Source organism: Saccopteryx leptura, chromosome 3, assembly GCF_036850995.1.
Source record: "Saccopteryx leptura isolate mSacLep1 chromosome 3, mSacLep1_pri_phased_curated, whole genome shotgun sequence".
In the NCBI taxonomy this organism is placed as follows: domain Eukaryota; kingdom Metazoa; phylum Chordata; class Mammalia; order Chiroptera; family Emballonuridae; genus Saccopteryx; species Saccopteryx leptura.
Genome location: NC_089505.1, coordinates 363831194 through 363851282, shown reverse-complemented (window position 1 = coordinate 363851282; position 20089 = coordinate 363831194). Strand labels below are relative to the sequence as shown.

Here is a 20089-nt window from a genome sequence, read left to right as displayed (position 1 = left end):
GAGAGTCAGAGAGAGGGATAGATAGGGACAGACAGACAGGAACGGAGAGAGATGAGAAGCATCAATCATCAGTTTTTGTTGCGACGCCTTAGTTGTTCATTGATTGCTCTCTCATATGTATCTTGACCGTGGGCCTTCAGCAGACCGAGTAACCCCTTGTTTGCGCCAGTGACCTTGGGTCCAAGCTGGTGAGCTTTTGCTCAAGCCAGATGAGCCTGTGCTCAAGCTGGTGACCTCGAGGTCTCGAACCTGGGTCCTCCGCATCCCAGTCCGATGCTCTATCCACTGCGCCACCGCCTGGTTAGGCAAAAAAAGTGTCGTTTTATTGTGGAGTAACCACTTGACACATTCCACATCGATGGTTGTATTGGTGGCTGTAGAGGGTTGCTGCCACTTCAGAAAGACCCACTGGACTGTTGTCGGTGCCCTTCCAAGCATGGGACAGTGGGGTCATCTTCTCTGGCCACCGACAGCAAGCACACAGCTCCTGGCTGCATTCCTGCATTCTTAATCTGCGTTTCCCACAGCCTGGGTCACAGTTACGTGAAGTAAAACTCAGCGCTCGTTAATGGCAGCGGTTTTGCACTCCTCATAACACAATTTTGAGCTTGCATTTCACATGTATATTTGTATCTACACAAACATGTTCTTCTCTGCTGCTATTGTATAATTATACACCATAAACAAATACAAAGAGAAGTTCTAATATTTTTCTTCTCACAGCACCGTGGACTGATGGGTACATTCTAGGGAGACCACCAATCTCAAGAGTAGATGGTCTTCCGCCTGCAAGTCCCTTTCCGTTTCCTTCTATAGTGATACCACGAGCCACGTCAAAATGGTGCTTGCTAACTCCGTACCTCCTGGGAGCCTTAGGAAAAGAAAAATCAAATTAACTGCCCTCTGCAAATTCTAGCTAATATTTGCTGAGAGTTGCCTCTTGTTCCAGACACATTCTAAACTCTTAATTTACAGGGGTACCTCAGTTCACGTAACTCTGTAAGCTGGGCTACTGAGGAGGAAACTGAGGCACAGTTGGGTTACATAACTGGCCCAGTTGTGTAGTTAGTAGCGGAGCTCCAAATTCTGTGCTCTTAGATACCGCGTTTATTTTATTTATTTATTTTTTTAAATATTTTTTATTTATTCATTTTAGAGAGGAGAGAGAGACAGACAGACAGACAGAAAGGAGGAGCAGGAAGCATCAACTCCCATATGTGCCTTGACCAGGCAAGCCCAGAGTTTTGAACCGGTGACCTCAGTGTTTCCAAGTCAACACTTTATCCCACTACGCCATCACAGGTCAGGCAGATACCGCATTTAAATCCCAGCAGCTAGTCAACAGTTACGTGCTTCTCCAATTTAGGTGAAATTGTGTGATTATGTGTAAAAGACTGTAGCCATCAGTACCATATTTTGAATCATTGGGTCAAGAACAGACATACAAGTTTAGTAGGACATTATATATAGAGCCTCAGAGCTGGTAGGAAGCTACAAGCCTAACTATAACAACAGTTCAGTGGTTCCTAACCTGCACGTTCGCCAGCAAAACTGTTCCATTACAAGGTGGGATACATTCCTGGTAAATTCTAAAGATCCTGAAAAGATGTTACTCAGGAAACTCCTTACTGGTCTAGGTTTTAATTCTTTTAAGGAACTCTCATTACAATATAACATAGAAGTGGTGTTTTCATGACTTTTTTTTTTTTTGGTATTTAAATACCTTGTTGTACTTATAATTATTATTTTCCTAAGAACGGAGCTGAAATTGCTTCATGATGAAAAAGCCGTGGTACTTGTGGGTGGTGTGCCACGCTGAACTTCAGAACTGCAACAGAAATTAGAGGTTCACAAGGTAATTGCTGTGATTACAGTTTTCTCTTTGGCCCCAGACAGGAGCTCTTGAAACACAATATTCCACTAATTTTTTAAATGTACAGTTTGCAAGGCAGCAAGGAAATTACTGAGTGTATGTACTGTTCCTCATTTTCTATGAAAGTTACCATCTTGGGTCTCTTGCAGTTGCTGGGGAAAAAGCAGATGTTGACCACATTACAAGACACTGTTAAAAGGCTTTAAAATTTTAATACTAAATCAACCCTATGATATTGTATAATGGAATTATTATTTTATTTTAATTTCCTAATCAAGATGGTCCTAGCTAACAACTACATTTAAACATCTCTGTATATCTCTCTAAACTTTATACTTCTGGATAATTTACCTTTTTTTTTTTTTTACTTTTTCTTAAGTGAGAAGTGAGGAGGTACAATGACAAACTCTAGCATGTGCCCTAACTGGGATCTACCCAGCAAGCCCCCTACTGGTCACTGCTGTCTCTGCCCATCTGTGACGTTGCTCCGTTGCTTGGCAACTGAGCTATTTTAGCACCTGAAGTAAAGCCATGGAGCTATCTGTAGCTCCTGGGGCCAACTTGCTCCAACCTAGCTATGGCTCTGGGGAGAGGTGAGGAAAGAGAGGGAGAGAAGGGAGAGGGGCGGGGTGGAGAAGCAGATGGTCGTTTCTCCTGTGTGCCCTGACGAGAATTGAACCCAGGATGTCCATAAGCCAGGCCAAGGCTATACCGCAGTGCCAACCGGCCAGGGCCAGTTTACATCTATATATATGTGTACTTTTATATTCTAAAGGTACTTCATAGTATGTATTTGCACGTGTATCACATAACAAACACTCTGTAAATGGGAGTTCTTTCTAATTGCATATACATCATTTTTATGCCCATATACTGAGTCCTCCTATTTGTTTCCTGGGTTTTTTGTCTGTTAAACTTTTTCCATTGATATTATTGATTGGGGAGGGGAGAGAGAGAAGCAACAATTTGTTGTTCCACTTACTTGTTCCATCTAGTTGTGCAGTCCTTGGTTGCTCCTCCCATGTGCCCTGACCAGAAATTGAACCCGCATCCTCAGCATGCCAGGATGGTGCTCTAGCCACTGAGCCACCCGGCCAGAGCTGTTGCTTCTTGTTTTGTCATTTCCTTGTTACTGGATTTGGGTTATTTTAACTTTTTATACTGCTTTTAAAACCCGGTGGCATGTTTTATAGTATCTCCTTTTCGTTTTTTATTGAGGGAGTGGTGGTACTTCCACTAGGATTGATAAGAAGGGGGACTCCTGTGTTAAATGTAAGAGCATTTGTGTGACGGATGCATTTTGTCCTTTCTGTTGATTGTGACTGTTTCTCTGAAGCTTCTCCATTTCTTGTTTTTATTTTTTCTATTTGTTGCAGCTTTAAAAGGGTTAAGATACAATTTAGTACTACTCTTCCTTGAAATGTAAACATTATCAATGTGACTGAAATTATTTGCATTTATGTACTATTTTCCAATTCTTGTGTGAAGGTATTTTATCCTTATTCTTCTGGCTGTTTGTACCAGCAAAGTAAGAATACATTCTAATTATATCTTACAGATGCCAACTTTTTTCCTTTGTTGTTGTTGTTGTTGTTGATGTAATTATGGTTCCTCTTGGTTCTTTTATCTTGTTATTTTGTTAAAGTTGATTGAAGTCATTAATCTTATTCCTGATAGTTACCTGTTGTTGACATTAGAAAGTCATCAGACTTCTTTAGCTGATAATACATAGTATATTTTTTGAGGCTTAACTTTGTTAGATTTATTTTTTTAATACAGTTTCCTATATTGATGCCCTGTTCTACAGGTGTGCGAAAAGGAAAAACAGCATTCTGATTTTAATGATTCATTTAAGTTGTGTTAGTTGAGAAATGCTGGGTTATAAAGTTGCATAGCTTTCTTCAAAATCTCCCAGCCTTTCTCAGGTTCTGATGTGCGCTGCGTGTCCAGAAGGAAGGTGTAGTTGGCCCGGAATGTGTCTTACAGATCTGTCCCGGCCTCTTCCTTCCCCACAACGCTTCCCAGCAAGCAGCTCGCAGAAACAAGGTTTCTGCCGGTCATGGGACAAGAAGTGCCGTGTTGGTTCAGCTCACGTGTTCTTCAACCGCCGGTCAGCCTTTTCAGTGGTCAATTTTTAGGAATCTTCATACAAATGTGTGCCTGGGGTCTCTTGGTCTCCCTCTGTCAAGTTAGGTTTGTCTGTCTGTCTGTCTGTCTGAATGAGAAGGGTTCCTTACTAATGACCCGCTGTGCAGTCAGCCGCTTTCAGGGTGTTTTGGGGTCCTCGGAAGACGGGGAGACAAGCACCTGTGGAGAGCTGAGCATGGCATACCTGGGCATGATGGGAGTGGAATAAAGCATGTTTTGTAAGGGGGAGGCCATCAGATGGGATGGAAAGAACACAGACTGTGGAGTTAGACTTTCCAGAGCAACAAGGCTGCATTAGCCATTTCCTAGTTTCCTGGCCCTGGACTTGCTCTGACTCGGTTTCTTCTTCTATAAAAGGCATTCCTAGGGCTTGTTGACTATGCCTGATAGAGTCTTTGATGACCACATTCCAGATGAACTTTCTTGGAGGACAGAGGATGTGAGGAAGGGACACAGAACCGGCTGGCATTCGAGTCCGCAGTGGCGGCTGTAGTTTACCCTGTTTGCATAGAGATCTAAATGTAAGATTCCTCCCCGGGGCCTCTCTCTGCTGATGCCTGCGGTGTACTTTCCAAAGATGAAATTGTATTCCATTTAAAACAGAGTCTAACACGCTAAATGAGTCTGTTGAAGCCGGACGCACAGTGACTCTAGGACATGAAAAATGTCTGGTTTATGGAAATCAGAGCCAGGAGAGACTGCACATTGGTCCAGTGTTCCAAGTTTACGATCAGGGAGCTGGGAACCCGCGGGGTCTGAGGGGCGGGGTTGGGTTGAGATGCCCAGGGACCCCAGTCTGCCCGGGGTTCTCGCTATGCACTGTGACTGTCTAGGTCTCCTGGTCACAGTGCAGCCCTGGGGGTGAGGGGGTTAGGAAACTGGCTCTTAGCGGGGGAAAGGAAGTGAATACATATGCAGTATCTCAAAAGATTAATAGCTACCATTTGTTGGAGGTAGAAATGTAAGAAAAAGAGTCATTCTTGTAAGTGCTGTCATAGCAGTAGGGGACGAAGAGAGACTTTTGTGGTGGGAAGGGGAAAATTTTGCAGAAGACCTGATAAAACCCACTCTTAAAGATTGAGCCTGAGTTTGTAAGATTAATTAACAGGTGGTGAAGAAAAGGCAAAAGACGGAGGTATTGTTGAGAAAAATAGAGAATTCTAACTACTGGAATTAGCATCTTCCGAGCCACAGAGGCCAGACAGGGGCTTGGTGTGTTGTCGGGCGCCATTAATCTGGATGTCAAGTGAAAGGTCAGAGGGCTCCGGTGGGCGTCCTGCGGAAGGGAGCTGGTAAAAGCAGTGGGGGTGCAGCTGAGACGGCCTTCGTCAGCCGTGGTCCTGGCCTTGGTGTGGAGGCTGAGCGTGGGGACAGCTCGGAGGCTGACGGAGGGGCCGGCTGGGGTGACCACGCTCTGAAGGCAGGAGCTGCGGGGCGGCATTGGCAGGACCGGGTGGCCTGTTGGGTGGGAGCTGTGGGGTGGCATTGGCAGGACCGGGTGGCCTGTTGGGTGCAGAGGGTTAAGCAGGAGGAGCATGGCCTCGGGTGCAGCGGGGCTTCTCGGTGCCGTTCGCTGACGTACTGGAGGGCTGTGGAGGGCACAGGAGTGTTCTTGGAGGCAGCCTGAAGTTTGGGGTGTGGTCGCAGAAGAGGAAGTAGATTGAGCCACGACAGAAAACCTTAAAGAGAAGTTCTGTTTGTGAAATACCCAGCCTGTGGGCTCTTCCCTGTCCTGTTCCTTTTCGTTCCATCCCCAGCACACCAGTCAGAGTCGTTACTGCAAAGGGCAGGGCTGGGCACCACCCTGTTCTGAAGCCCCGGTGGCTCTGCCCTCAGCTGACCCGTGTCCGCAGAAGGAAGCCCACGCTCCTGTCCCTGCTGGGCCTTGCCGCCCAGCGGGGCGTGGCCCCTGTCCGTCTCTTTGTCTTCTGGGACTAGCCCCCAGAGTGGCCTTTCTCTGGGCCAGAGCTGGGTTAGAAGTACAGGCAGCGAAGCTAGCCCTCTTCAGATAAGCTCCCGTTTTCTTCACAGGTCCCAGGGATGAGCCAGTTACATCTCCGGGATTTACCCACCAGCCGCTCTCGGTAGTGTTTTTCAGTGACCCACTGATCTTTTGAAGTGTCCCTGCAAGCTGTCACAAGCCTGTGCGTTCGTGACTGAGATCAGTTCTTAATGTTAATCCTGATTCTCGTGTGCGGGCACCATGGCAGCCGTCAGTTCTAGTGACAGCGATGCCCAGTGTCCAGTCCGTAGCTCTCGGTTAGTGGTGTTGTGAAGGCTGCTCTTCCCAGGGTGCCCCTGAAGCTGGTGGGAGGCTTCTCGGTGGTTCTGACTCACGCCCGCCGGGCCAAGCGCAAGGGCTAGCCGATGGACCGACGCGCAGTGGCTGGTGGGCGGCTGGAGCCCTTCAGCGGCCCGGTTACTGAGTGGACCCCCCTGTGTCTCGTTGGAAGGTTGGGGCGCACAGTGCTTATGAAGCCAGGCCCTTGGGTCAGGAGGACCCAGCTGTGAACTTTGGCTCTGTCTCTGCCAGGCTGCAGGAACTAGAGCCATCCCAGCCTCTGTGACTGAGTACACGTGAGGTAAGTGTGATCATACGTACGAGACAGTCGTGTTATTTTTATCATCATCATCAGAAGGCGGGAGGCGAGAGTTGGCTACTGTAAGAGCCTGAGGGCAGGTGGATAGGAAAGGAAGAGAAGGAAGCACCTGTCTGTGCCAGGTGTTGTGTGCGGAAGATACGAGGTCAGAGAGGATGACTAACGTGACCACGACACGCGGAGCCAGCAAGAGGTGACGCCAGGTTTCCGGTGCTCTCAGCCTCAGCGTCACTCTTCCCGAGGGGACACCTGGCTCCCGGGCAGGGCCCAGCTTCTTCCGGGTTCCGGGATGAAAACCAGGACATAGTGGTCGTGGGTGCTGGAAGTGGTGACCACATGGAACTGTGGCCCCCCGGGGGTAGCGAGGGCCAGAGGGCGGGGGGCCAGCACGGGGCCCAGCCTTCAGTGCAGAGAACAAGCCTCACAGAGAAAAGTGGGACTCAGCATGGACGGAAAGGCCGTGTCTCTGGGGAGACAGGTTTGTGAAGGGTCCTGAACGAGGACTTGATCCCCTTCTCTGTTCACAGTGCCAGAGGCGGTGGTTCAGCACAAAGAGCATCGATTCTGAAAGCGACCTTGGCCTTCTCGCTCGTCCTGGGCTCACCCAGAGGGCAGTCCCTTCCTCGCCGGGCCTGCTTGTCCCTCTGGAAGCAGGGACAGTGGGGGCGGGAGTCAGGGCCATCACCCCATGCAGCTTCCTCTGCCTACAACCTCGGAGTGGTTCGTGCGTCTGGGGCCCTGGGTCTCACCCAGGACCGAGGCCCTCACAGGGAAGATAGAATGTTTTCGTCATTGGTACCTTGTAGAGGTGGCAGACTTTGAAAGGCAGGCTGAGCCCTGGGAGGTTAGAAAATGGCTATTTCTACATTTGTCACCATGTCACAAATCCATGCTGCTGTATTGATCTCAGTTAGAGTGGCGCTTCCTTCAAGCGGTTGGAATAATTATTGACTTGAGTTTTTAAAGTAAATAGCAAGTGAGGAATTTAAACAGCAGTGTTTTGTGAGTACCAGTCTTGTTTCCGGCACCTTTAATTCTAGATGCTTTTAATAGAGAGGCAGGTTCATTTGACTGGTACTACCTGACCCCTGCTCCGGGCCTCGCATGGGTCCTGCCCCCAAGATCTGACACACCACCTGTAGCTCATGAGAACACAGGAGAGGGGACTTCTGTGAATTGCCATTTCTTTGGCTTGGAAGGTTGATAAGTTGGTGGTATTTTCTTGCCTGGATGGAATTGGTCCTTAGAATGTTCAGGATGCATTTCTGAAGGTGCTACGTGGACTTTCTGCTGCAGGTCTGAACTGGGAAGGAACGTCTCAGGGGGGGCCCACACAGGAGAACATGAATCTTAAGGACTCTTTGTCTGGTTTAAAATAGCACAGGTTGCCTGACCAGACGGTGGCTCAATGGATAGAGCGTCGGACTGGGATGCAGAGGACCCAGGTTCGAGACCCCGAGGTCGCCAGCTTGAGCACGGGCTCATCTGGTTTGAGCAAAAGCCCACCAGCTTGGACCCAAGGTCACTGGGTCCAGCAAGGGGTTACTCGGTCTGCTGAAGGCCCGCGGTCAAGGCACATATGAGAAAGCAATCAATGAACAATTAAGGTGTTGCAACGAAAAACTGATAATTGATGCCTCTCATCTCTCTTCGTTCCTGTCTGTCCCTACCTATCCCTCTCTCTGACTCTCTCTCTCTCTCTGTCTCTGTAAATAAATAAATAAATAAATAAAATAAAATAGCACAGGCAGCAGCTTATATTCTATATTAGAGGATGACATGTCAACTTTCCATTTTTTGGCTGCATTATGCAAATCAGAATATTTTTAGGCCGATCATTTCCCCTGTGTAGCAGCCCCATTCACTTCGATTCATCTTGAAACTAACAGGCGATAGCATCTGCACTTCCTCCCTTCCTCTAGCGACCGCCGCCTGTGCGCAGGGTGTCTGCTGCTGCCTGGTGACTGAGTGTCACTGCGCCAGGGGTGGTGTAGGGCTGTCACTGGGCCCTCAGCGCCCCGTGCCTACTTCAGCTTCGCCAAGAAATAGGTGCTCTGCTTCCAGCACCTGAGCCCAGTGCTGGGGGGCGGGGGAGGGGGAGAGAGAGCGAGAAGGAGCAGGCCGGGCCCCTTTAGATCTGGGGGAGTGTTGAGGAAAGGATTTCTGCAAAGTGGTCGGCACTTGCAAAGGCTCTGAGGTTGCAGCAGACTTGACGGGTTCAGAAAAGCTGTGGGTGTAGATCAGACATGTGCCGTGGAAAGTGTGGGAACAGGAGTCAGGACCACAGAGAGCCTGCAGGCAGTCATGAGCGCTAGATGTTACTCTAATGAGAAGGAATTCGTGTGTGTGTGTGTGTGTGTGTGTGTGTGTGTGTGTGTGTGTGTTCCTAGTCAAGTTGGCAGATTCTCACTGAGCCTCTTCTGTGTGAAGGAGGAAACAAACATAAGTTTTATCCTTTGGGAACTTTTAGTTGATTGAGTGGGGAAGAGACACAGATACCCAGACACCTAATAGACAAGGGAAAGCGTGGAATGGGATGAGAAGTGTGCATAAAGCCTCCAGCTACTGAGGATTAATATTTTATGAATAACTTCCTTCATCGATCTTATCAAAAGCGGCACCAGGCTTCCCATTTATCATGCTAGTGAAGCTTTTGCCGTTGTTCTGCTGCAGCAGGTAGAGGCAGGGGTCGTGCAGCTGGGGAAGCCAGGGAGATGCAGGGAGAGAATGGGGTGTGGGGGGGTGTGCAGCTGGGGAAGCCAGGGGAGATGCAGGGAGAGACGGGGTGGGGGAGCATGCAGCTGGGGAAGCCAGGGGAGATGCAGGGAGATGGGATGGGGGGGCGTGCAGCTGGGGAAGCCAGGGGAGATGCAGGGAGAGACGGGGTGGGGGGGGCGTGCAGCTGGGGAAGCCAGGGGAGATGCAGGGAGACAGGGTGGGGGAGCATGCAGCTGGGGAAGCCAGGGGAGATGCAGGGAAATGGAATGGGGGGGCGTGCAGCTGGGGAAGCCAGGGGAGATGCAGGGAGAGACGGGGTGGGGGAGCATGCAGCTCGGGAAGCCAGGGGAGATGCAGGGAGACAGGGTGGGGGGGCGTGCAGCTGGGGAAGCCAGGGGAGATGCAGGGAGACAGGGTGGGGGGGCGTGCAGCTGGGGAAGCCAGGGGAGATGCAGGGAGAGACGGGGTGGGGGGGCATGTAGCTGGGGAAGCCAGGGGAGATGCAAGGAGAGACGGGGTGGGGGGGCGTGCAGCTGGGGAAGCCAGGAGAGATGCAGGGAGAGACGGGATGGGGGGCGTGCAGCTGGGGAAGCCAGGGAGATGCAGGGAGAGACGGGGTGGGGGGGCGTGCAGCTGGGGAAGCTAGGGGAGATGCAGGGAGAGAATGGGGTGGGGGGGGCGTGCAGCTGGGGAAGCCAGGGGAGATGCAGGGAGAGACAGGGTGGGGGGGCGTGCAGCTGGGGAAGCCAGGGGAGATGCAGGGAGACAGGGTGGGGGGGCGTGCAGCTGGGGAAGCCAGGGGAGATGCAGGGAGACAGGGTGGGGGGGCGTGCAGCTGGGGAAGCCAGGGGAGATGCAGGGAGAGACGGGGTGGGGGAGCATGCAGCTGGGGAAGCTAGGGGAGATGCAGGGAGAGACGGGATGGGGGGCGTGCAGCTGGGGAAGCCAGGGAGATGCAGGGAGAGACGGGGTGGGGGGGCGTGCAGCTGGGGAAGCTAGGGGAGATGCAGGGAGAGAATGGGGTGGGGGGGGCGTGCAGCTGGGGAAGCCAGGGGAGATGCAGGGAGAGACAGGGTGGGGGGGCGTGCAGCTGGGGAAGCCAGGGGAGATGCAGGGAGACAGGGTGGGGGGGGCGTGCAGCTGGGGAAGCCAGGGGAGATGCAGGGAGACAGGGTGGGGGGGCGTGCAGCTGGGGAAGCCAGGGGAGATGCAGGGAGAGACGGGGTGGGGGAGCATGCAGCTGGGGAAGCTAGGGGAGATGCAGGGAGAGACGGGGTGGGGGGTCGTGCAGCTGGGGAAGCCAGGGGAGATGCAGGGAGAGACGGGGTGGGGGAGCATGCAGCTGGGGAAGCCAGGGGAGATGCAGGGAGAGACGGGGTGGGGGGCGTGCAGCTGGGGAAGCCAGGGGAGATGCAGGGAGATGGGATGGGGGGGCATGTAGCTGGGGAAGCCAGGGGAGATGCAGGGAGAGACGGGGTGGGGGGGCGTGCAGCTGGGGAAGCCAGGGGAGATGCAGGGAGAGACGGGGTGGGGGGGTGTGCAGCTGGGGAAGCCAGGGGAGATGCAGGGAGAGACGGGGTGGGGGAGCATGTAGCTGGGGAAGCCAGGGGAGATGCAGGGAGAGACGGGGTGGGGGGGCATGTAGCTGGGGAAGCCAGGGGAGATGCAAGGAGAGACGGGGTGGGGGGGCGTGCAGCTGGGGAAGCCAGGAGAGATGCAGGGAGAGACGGGATGGGGGGCGTGCAGCTGGGGAAGCCAGGGAGATGCAGGGAGAGACGGGGTGGGGGGGCGTGCAGCTGGGGAAGCTAGGGGAGATGCAGGGAGAGACGGGGTGGGGGGGCGTGCAGCTGGGGAAGCCAGGGGAGATGCAGGGAGAGACGGGGTAGGGGTCGTGCAGCTGGGGAAGCCAGGGGAGATGCAGGGAGAGACGGGGTGGGGGGGCGTGCAGCTGGGGAAGCTAGGGGAGATGCAGGGAGAGACGGGGTGGGGGGTCGTGCAGCTGGGGAAGCCAGGGGAGATGCAGGGAGAGAATGGGGTGGGGGGGGCGTGCAGCTGGGGAAGCCAGGGGAGATGCAGGGAGAGAATGGGGTGGGGGAGCATGCAGCTGGGGAAGCCAGGGGAGATGCAGGGAGACAGGGTGGGGGGGCGTGCAGCTGGGGAAGCCGGGGGAGATGCAGGGAGAGACGGGGTGGGGGGGCGTGCAGCTGGGGAAGCCAGGGGAGATGCAGGGAGACAGGGTGGGGGGGCGTGCAGCTGGGGAAGCCAGGGGAGATGCAGGGAGACAGGGTGGGGGGGCGTGCAGCTGGGGAAGCCAGGGGAGATGCAGGGAGACAGGGTGGGGGGGCGTGCAGCTGGGGAAGCCAGGGGAGATGCAGGGAGAGACGGGGTGGGGGGGCGTGCAGCTGGGGAAGCCAGGGGAGATGCAGGGAGAGACGGGGTGGGGGGGCGTGCAGCTGGGGAAGCCAGGGGAGATGCAGGGAGAGACGGGGTGGGGGGCGTGCAGCTGGGGAAGCCAGGGGAGATGCAGGGAGACAGGGTGGGGGGGCGTGCAGCTGGGGAAGCCAGGGAGATGCAGGGAGAGACGGGATGGGGGGGGCGTGCAGCTGGGGAAGCCAGGGGAGATGCAGGGAGAGACGGGGGGGGGGCGTGCAGCTGGAAAGCCAGGGGAGATGCAGGGAGACAGGGTGGGGGGGCGTGCAGCTGGGGAAGCCAGGGGAGATGCAGGGAGAGACGGGGTGGGGGGGGGCGTGCAGCTGGGGAAGCCAGGGGAGATGCAGGGAGAGACGGGGGGGGGGGGGGCGTGCAGCTGGGGAAGCCAGGGGAGATGCAGAGAGACAGGGAGCGGTGTGCAGGGAGCCGCGGGGGGCATGCAGCTGTCAAAGCGGAAGGAGATACAGTGTAGGCTTTGCACACTGAGCCCAGGGCCTGGCCGAGCAGTTTTCTATACAGGCCAGGCAAGCAAATAGTAAAAAGCCAAGTTTAGTCCTCGGAGCAAAGACTCACTCGCAGGCGCAGCCACACTCCTCTTTTTTGAGGCAGTGCTCATATTTCTCTGTCAGTCTGTCTTCTGGTACCTTTATTCACATGTTTTTCATTGTCACATTGAATTTCTTTCTGAGCTTATTTTTTATTTACGTTATAGTGATACACTTACACATTGTGGTCCATGGCGCCTCAGGATGGGAAAGTCCTTTATTGATTTGGCTGTGAGGCTGCAGGGGGACTTGATGTCTGTTTCATCCTCAGAATGTGAATTAGGCAGCCGGCCTCTGCAGCTCCGGGCAGCCCGCCTGCTCAGCAGTCAGCGGGTGAACCCAGGCGGGGCCCAAGCACCGGCCCTCTGCTTCCCCTGCTGAAGAAATTACACGTGGATGAGCATTTGCTTTGTGGCAATTATGGGACAAATGCACCTGTTAAAGTGCAATTTTGAAATTACCTCTCTGAGTGCAACTATAAAGTAATAAAATAGAAACACTCTTTTTTTTCCCAAGTGAGTAAAAGTCTTTTCATTGAAGAAGTTACTTTGCTGTAGGAGTACTTGTTGCGGTTTAGCTGTGACTGCTCCCAGAGTTTCTGGAGTCCCCCTGGCAGCACCTTCAGGTGGGAGTGAGGGGAGCGAGCGGTGTTGAGCACCTGCTCTGTGCGGGGCTTTGTGCTGACCTCTGCAGGTCCACACTACATTTCATGCTCAATGTCCCTGGAACGTGGCCAAGAGGTCTGTTCACCTCGGCGTATCTGGAAGAAATTCTGTGCTGTTTATTGTCACCCACTCTGTCCTTTCTCTATAAGTACATATACACATAAGATTTAACTCCTAAGACTTCATGCTTATTTTCAAAAATCACATCTACCCAGAATAAGAACAGTTTATCCCACTGGAGTATATTGAAAAAATGGCGCCAAAGACTTAGGAAGTAATTCAAAAATTGAGCATCTTCATGAGTAATAACAATAGTATTCCATTGCTTATTTAGCATAAGTATTTTTGTTTGTTTGTTTGTTTTTGACAGAGACAGAGCGAGTCAGAGGGAGGGACAGATAGGGACACACAGACAGGAAGGGAGACAGATGAGAAGCATCAATTCTTCATTGCGGCACCTTAGTTGTTCATTGATTGCTTTCTCATATGTGCCCTGACCAGGGGGCTATAGCAGACTGAGTGACCCCTTGCTTGAACCAGTGGCCTTGGGCTCAAGTTGGTGAGCCTCGCTCAAACCAGATAAACTCACACTCAAACTAGCGACTTTGGGGTCTCGAACCTGGGTCCTCTGCATCCCAGTCCGACGCTCTATTCACTGCGCCACTGCCTGTTCAGGCATAACATAAGTATTATATTTCAATAAATTTTTTTTTAACTTGTTAGAATGACTATTTTAAGGTACAAAACTAACTTAAAATGTGTAAGTCCTCCCTATGCTATTAACTAATTTATACATATATTTACACTTTGGCTAAGCAAAACCATTAGGGGAAGAATTACAGAGAGCCACGTCTTTTGAGTTCAGAACTTGATTCAACCATTTTCAGGGCAGGTCTTACTTTGCATACTGCTCTGTTTTGTGGAGCTGAGACTACTGAGGAGTTGATTTTCTTCAGTCATTTGTTACTTTGTTTCCTAAGCATTTTTAAGCATCTACCATCTGCTGGGTGCTAGAAATGGGAACTCATTTACTCAAGTGGAGGAAGATAAATACATAGAAGTAAGCCGGCCGAACCAGGATCATTTCAGGTGTGGTAGTGTGTGCGGCATGTGTTAGAGAGTAGCCAGGTGGGCTGAGGGTGTGTGCTGCTCTAGGTCGACCACGGAAGGCCTCTCAGAGGAAGAGGCTCTGCCTCTGGGGCCTGTGTAAGAAGAAAGAGCCAGTCATCCAAAGAGCTTTGGGAAGAGAGTTCCAGGCAGAGGAATCAGCTAGTGCAAATGCCCTGTGGTGGGAACAAGTGTGGTTGGATCCCTGGTTGTCTCTGAGAACATCATGGCCTCAGACCCTTAAGGAATTTCTGATCCTATGTCTGTGTGGTTTTCCTGAATCCTTCCAGTTGCCACCTCTCACATCATGCTCTGTCGGTGTGGTTCTCCAGCTGTCTCTCAACGGCCTGTGTCTTCCCTGTGTTCAGGTGACCGCGCTTGTTAGGACTGTGCTTGAATTACAAGTTGCGAGGCTCCCCGTCAAGGGATAATGCTCCCCTTTTATTAGAGATGCACATACTCTCCTGGATTGGTTCGTTAGTTCATCCTTCTTCCCTCTGTCAACACGCACACAGACACAAGCACACGTACGCACGCACGCACACAAGCACACATGCGCGCGCGCACACGCCCTTTTGAATGTTCAGCCTCAGATTCTCACTTAGAAATGCAGGCAATTGTAACATACCTTTAATGGGTCAAGAGATCTAATAATTTTACAGCCCAGATTATCTGCCACTTTCCTCTCGACCTTTATTTACGTTTATGTGTATGACATTTTGAAGGATGTCACTGCACGTGCTGCTTGTCTGGCCCTGGAGGGCGTGGCACTTGGTTGCACATTAAGACACGTGTTATTTCTGGAGGGAGTCTTGTTGGATTGCACGGCAGTGTCCCTGGGCTCTCTTAAACACAGAGCCCTTTAAAGTGCATTTTCCTTGGCTTCTTTTGCCAGTGGCGAAATACCAGAGTGTAAAAAGAGAGGTGTCACCCAGACTTAACTGTGACTAGAGCTGTCAAATGCGGATGTTTTTAATAACCTTTAAAAAAGTAATTATGTGACCTTTGTACCCTGTCAGTTTATAGATGAGTTGGTAAAAATTCAACATAGATTCGAAGACTTCTCAGGAAAAACAAAAAGGGTAGCAGAGCCCTGGTCGGTTGGCTCAGCGGTAGAGCATCGGCCTGGCGTGCGGGGGACCCGGGTTCGATTCCCGGCCAGGGCACATAGGAGAAGCTTCCATTTGCTTCTCCACCCCCACCCCCTCCTTCCTCTCTGTCTCTCTCTTCCCCTCCCGCAGCCAAGGCTTCATTGGAGCAAAGATGGCCCGGGCTCTGGGGATGGCTCCTTGGCCTCTGCCCCAGGCGCTAGAGTGGCTCTGGTCGCAGCAGAGCCACGCCCCGGAGGGGCAGAGCATCGCCCCCTGGTGGGCAGAGTGTCGCCCCTGGTGGGCGTGCTGGGTGAATCCGGGTCGGGCGCATGCGGGAGTCTATCTGACTGTCTCTCCCCGTTTCCAGCTTCAGAAAAATAAAAAAATAAAATAAAAAAAACAAAACAAAACAAAAAGGGTAGCAGATAGCTTGTCTCATAAAGGGTCATGGCTGAAATCTCCCAGAGTCCTTTGCTCACTTGGAGTCAGTAGCTCTCAACATGCCTTGATGCTCACTCTTAACCCCTCCACCCCCGGCCCATCCCCACGTGGCCATCACTCCCCAGACCTGAGCTGATAGGGTCTTCTCTTCCAGACGCAGATCCTTTTTCCTTCCTCCAAAATAACTGAATGGTGGGATGAGGGGACACGAGGCCATGCCTTCCGGGGGAAGTGATGTGGTGGAAATAGCAGAGGCGGGGTCGTCTTCTCTTACTTGCTGCGTGACACCTGACGAACTCCTTTACTTCGCTAAGGCCCAGAGGTGTTCATCAGGAAAATAAAAGATGGCAATGATGTGTGATTAAGAAATAAATGGTGACTGTCAGGTTTAGCTGGAATTAAGGACTCAGATGCCACCAGGACTCCCCCATCTCTTGTCCCTGGAGCTTTGTCCTTGGTAATGTCACTCTGTCTGGTCAGGTTCTTTCACATGTCTGGAAATGTCACCACTGCTGGTCCCCAGAAAGGGACTGCCTGGTGTGTTCTCTGTTCCCAAGCCCAAAAATCCTAGGAAGGACCTTGAGCCCAGCACGGGTCAGGTGTCCACTTAGCCAGCCACTGGTGTCCAGAGAACAGGGGCCAAAGGAAAGGGCAGCACCCAGTTGAACTACGTGTTTCTGGTGCTGGGAAGGACCATTTTCCAGGAGAAAGGGGGCCGAGAGGTGCCTGGTGCCATTGTATTTGCCCCTTGCACAGCTGCGGGGGGGGGGGGGGCCTTCGGGGAAAGAAGTACTTACCTCGGGGGTCCCGTTTCCTCCTCTGAAGTTTCGAGGTTTAGATGATGTAACGATTGTGTGTGTGCACTAATGTTTTTAGTTTTACATATACAAGTTGATTAAATTATTGCCGCTACTGCTCATGCCCCCCTAATCTTGATGCACCACCTAGGGCTTCCCAGCCTGTGGATCACAGATCTTGGAGAAGCAGAGAGGGGCACCGTCTATGTTAAATACAATCTCATTAAGTACAGTCTTGTTACAACCTGCTTTTGAAGTGGAATGCACATATGGACATAGCACATATTTGAAGCGCACACTTTGAAATTCTTCGGTGCACTTGTGGATTTATCACCTGGGTGAGGAACAGCAATGACAGTCCCCTAGAAGGGCCACCACTTACAGCACGAGGAGACTGCTGTCGTCTGGGTTCGCCACATGGGAAATCATGTAAAAGCGTTACCAGCATCACGGTAGCATTTTCCATGCTGTGCTTGTTCAGTAAACAGAATTTTAAAATACAGCTGGCGTTATGCCATAAGATTTTTTTTTTTTTTTTAACACTGAAAGAGATCCTCAAATTTAAAAGTGTTGTGAAAAGCTCTTCTGGTCACTCTGGGCTTGTTCACAAACCCTTAAGTGTTTTCTTCCCGGCTGGAGTTACCATCAGGTGATAAGATGTATTCCGTTCCCGGGGCCTGGGTGTCAGTTATTTGGTAAGCTTGTCTCTCTCCCTCCCCGGGTTGGAAACTCTCTTAGAAGAAGGAGACGCGTCTTAAGGTCTCTCGGGCGTCTTGTGTCTTCTCCCCTGTGGGTGGTGTAGGGTGGTAACTGACCGCCAACCACAGTATCCACCTCACTCAACACTGGGCTTCTGGAAGACGCAGCGTTTGTCCCTGAAAACAGAACTGCTCCCGTCCTGGCGCTTCCGGCCACTGAACCGGTGCCTTGTTCATACATGTGTCCGTTTTGCTGTTGCTTTGGTACTCGGCGGAACAAATGTTGTTACAAATGAGTTTTTATTTTTCAACTTACCAAATTTCTCAACATCTTTTTTATCAACCCCCTTCTGTTTTTCTCTTTTAGGCTCTCGACCAAGATAGAACAGCCCTACAGAAAGTGAAGAAGTCCGTCAAAGCAATATATAATTCTGGTCAAGGTGAGTGCTTGACAGATCCGATAGCACAAACTGTATACAGTGTCGGCAGTTTTCTCTGTTATCTATAAGATGCTAAGATTATAGAAGACTTGATCCAAATGGAAAAGTCAGTCAGTCCAGGAAATTCAGCTTTTCCCTGTCCTTTCCTCTGTCTCTCCTGTCAGTCCAGCCGTGTCACTGTTTCCGAAGTAAAGAGAGAACGTTGTTGCCACGGGTTGTGTTATCCAGTTAAAAACCTAGGAGATGGGGTATCCCTCCCTTAAGTTCTAGAAGTGTCTAACCATTAGGCTGTACACCTGGGAGTTATATAATATTGAATGTCAACTGTAACTGAAAAATTTTTTTAAACTTTCAAAAATACTTAGTAGAATTGTAGATGATTTTGCCACAAGTGACATGAGGTGGAAAATCTGTGTGGTTGGTCAGCGTGGAACTCAGTGGCCTCCATTAGACACAGGAGGGTCCTTCCTTTCTGGAGCACGCCTGTCCGCCTTTGAAAGTCAGCGTTGGTGACAGCACGTGTGGAAGTGAGAGAGGGAAGGGGACGAGCAAGGGTCAGTGGAGACCCGGGCGGACCTGCCAGACAGCCTTGTTTTGTGGCCGAGGGCGTGCCAAGGAACCTGTGTGACTGAATGCTTTCGCTTTAGTCCAGTGACTGTGTCACCTTGGAGACAAAAGTGTGTTGTCAGTGGGAAGAAGAACTAAACCAGATGAAGGTAAACACCGGGAGGAAAGCCCAGGTCCCAGCGCCCCGGGGAAGCAGAGGCTGGGAAATGGAAAAGGAGCATCCCGGTCTCTGCCTCCCGCCTTGTGGTGTCGTTGCTGCCGTTCCAGCTCGGTACCCAGAGGACGGGCCTCTGAAGAAATCAGTCGTCTGTACCAGGACCAAACCTGAGGGGGACGCAGCGGGGTCTGATGGAAGGGGCCCCGGCCCCAGAGGTGGGCAGACGGAGGTGTGCATCCTCGCCCTGCCCCGGGACCACGGGACTTCACAGAACATCCATGTTCTCCCCTGTAAAACGGGGGTGTGGTACTGTTCCGAGTGGTTGAAGGGACTTAACGAGCTGGTATCCACAGAGCCTACCACACCGTGGGGGTTCAGTGAGCGCCATACATTTATACTGGGTGTACATTTTATGTTTTATTTTTATGCGTAGTGGTCGTAAAGTTGTAGCGTTGAAAGAAACATTGGACAAGGCAGAACTCGACCCTCTGCCGTGTGGCCCTCCTGTCCTTATCAGACTGGGATCGGAGGCTCCCTGAGTGGGAACCTGATAGCCTCCTGCCTCCCCCGGAGCCCGGGCCTACTGCACTACTTCACCTCAATTGTTAACACCGTGTGGGCCCTGCTTCCTTGAGCCCTCTCTCGTTTCTTTATATGCAATAGAACACTCACTTCTCATGAACGTTGATAAGTGAGAGTTGGCTAGTTACGTAGTGACCAAAGTTGTCATAAATCTTGGCCTAAATTATACACTCAGCTTGTCACTCTGTCTCAGCTTCCTTTTGATGAACCCCCACGTGTGGTTGGCCCTGTGTAGATAGTAGCTTTCGGGGGAGGGGAGGGGAGGGGACAGGCAAGCAGGCGGTGACGGGGACTCCTGAGCTGCTGCTGCTGCTGTTCTCTTGCGTGATCTGAGAGGTGATTCCATGGCCGTGTCCACTTTGTGGCAACTTACCGAATACGACACTTAGGATTTATATTCCCTTTTATGTGTATGTGTGTGCAGATGCACTCATGAAAGTGTACTTAAAGTTTATATACAAGTAGGTTCATGGAAGCACTGATTATGATTTGGAAAACCAAAATAATGGGCCTTTGTGAAATAAACAATAGTATATTACAGAAGAGAATACTCGCAGCCTTGATAAAAATAGAAGCTCGGGTCGTATAGACCTGAGTTGGAACCCTGGCTTTGTCAGCACTTGGTGAAGTCAGGCAAATTATCCAACTTCTGTGAACGGTAAGTTGCCTCACCGGAAGATGAGAAAGTGCTAACTAACTTGCAGAGTATTGTCCGGTCGCAATGAGGTCGTCATATTTAAGGCCTCTAACGAATGGTCTGCCACATAGTGGGTCCTTAACACTTGAAAGGGGGAGCAATAGCATGGGTCCCTTCTCTAGTAATTCAGTCCCTCTACAGATAACGTTGGGCCAGTCTGATTTCATAAAGAGCTTAATGAGCCATTATCCGCCTGAGGACTAGGTGTCACTTCTCCATAATGTGACGGTTTATGCTCCAGGCCCTGAGCCTGAGAGCCCCACAGATCTGCAGCTGTGAGGAGCTGCCATACTGACCGGGCTCTAGGCGCCATGTGACTCCTTTATCCCAAGTGTCCTTGCTCAAGACGCATTGCCTCCCATTGCCATAATGACCTTGTCATTCAGCAGCTCACACGGGCTCTTTTACTCGGGGCCAGGACCTCATTCTGCTCTTTAAAGGGTTTCCTTGGTCACTGCTGTCCCGGATATGGCAGGAGGGAGAGGCTGTCCCTGGATGTGAGCGAGGTGGAGCATGCAGGAGGTGCGTGCGAT

The 20089-nt window shown here is 51.6% G+C and overlaps 1 protein-coding gene across 4 annotated transcripts in view; it reads left to right on the top strand.

The window, feature by feature from the left end:
- Positions 1–20089, top strand: part of ASAP1 (ArfGAP with SH3 domain, ankyrin repeat and PH domain 1) — a 327653-nt gene that overhangs the window by 167435 nt on the left and 140129 nt on the right. For all 4 annotated transcript variants that reach the window (XM_066379536.1, XM_066379535.1, XM_066379533.1 and 1 more), the window contains exon 4: positions 17481–17553. In XM_066379536.1, coding sequence (XP_066235633.1) covers positions 17481–17553 — 73 coding nt within the window. The remainder of the gene's footprint in view (positions 1–17480; positions 17554–20089) is intronic.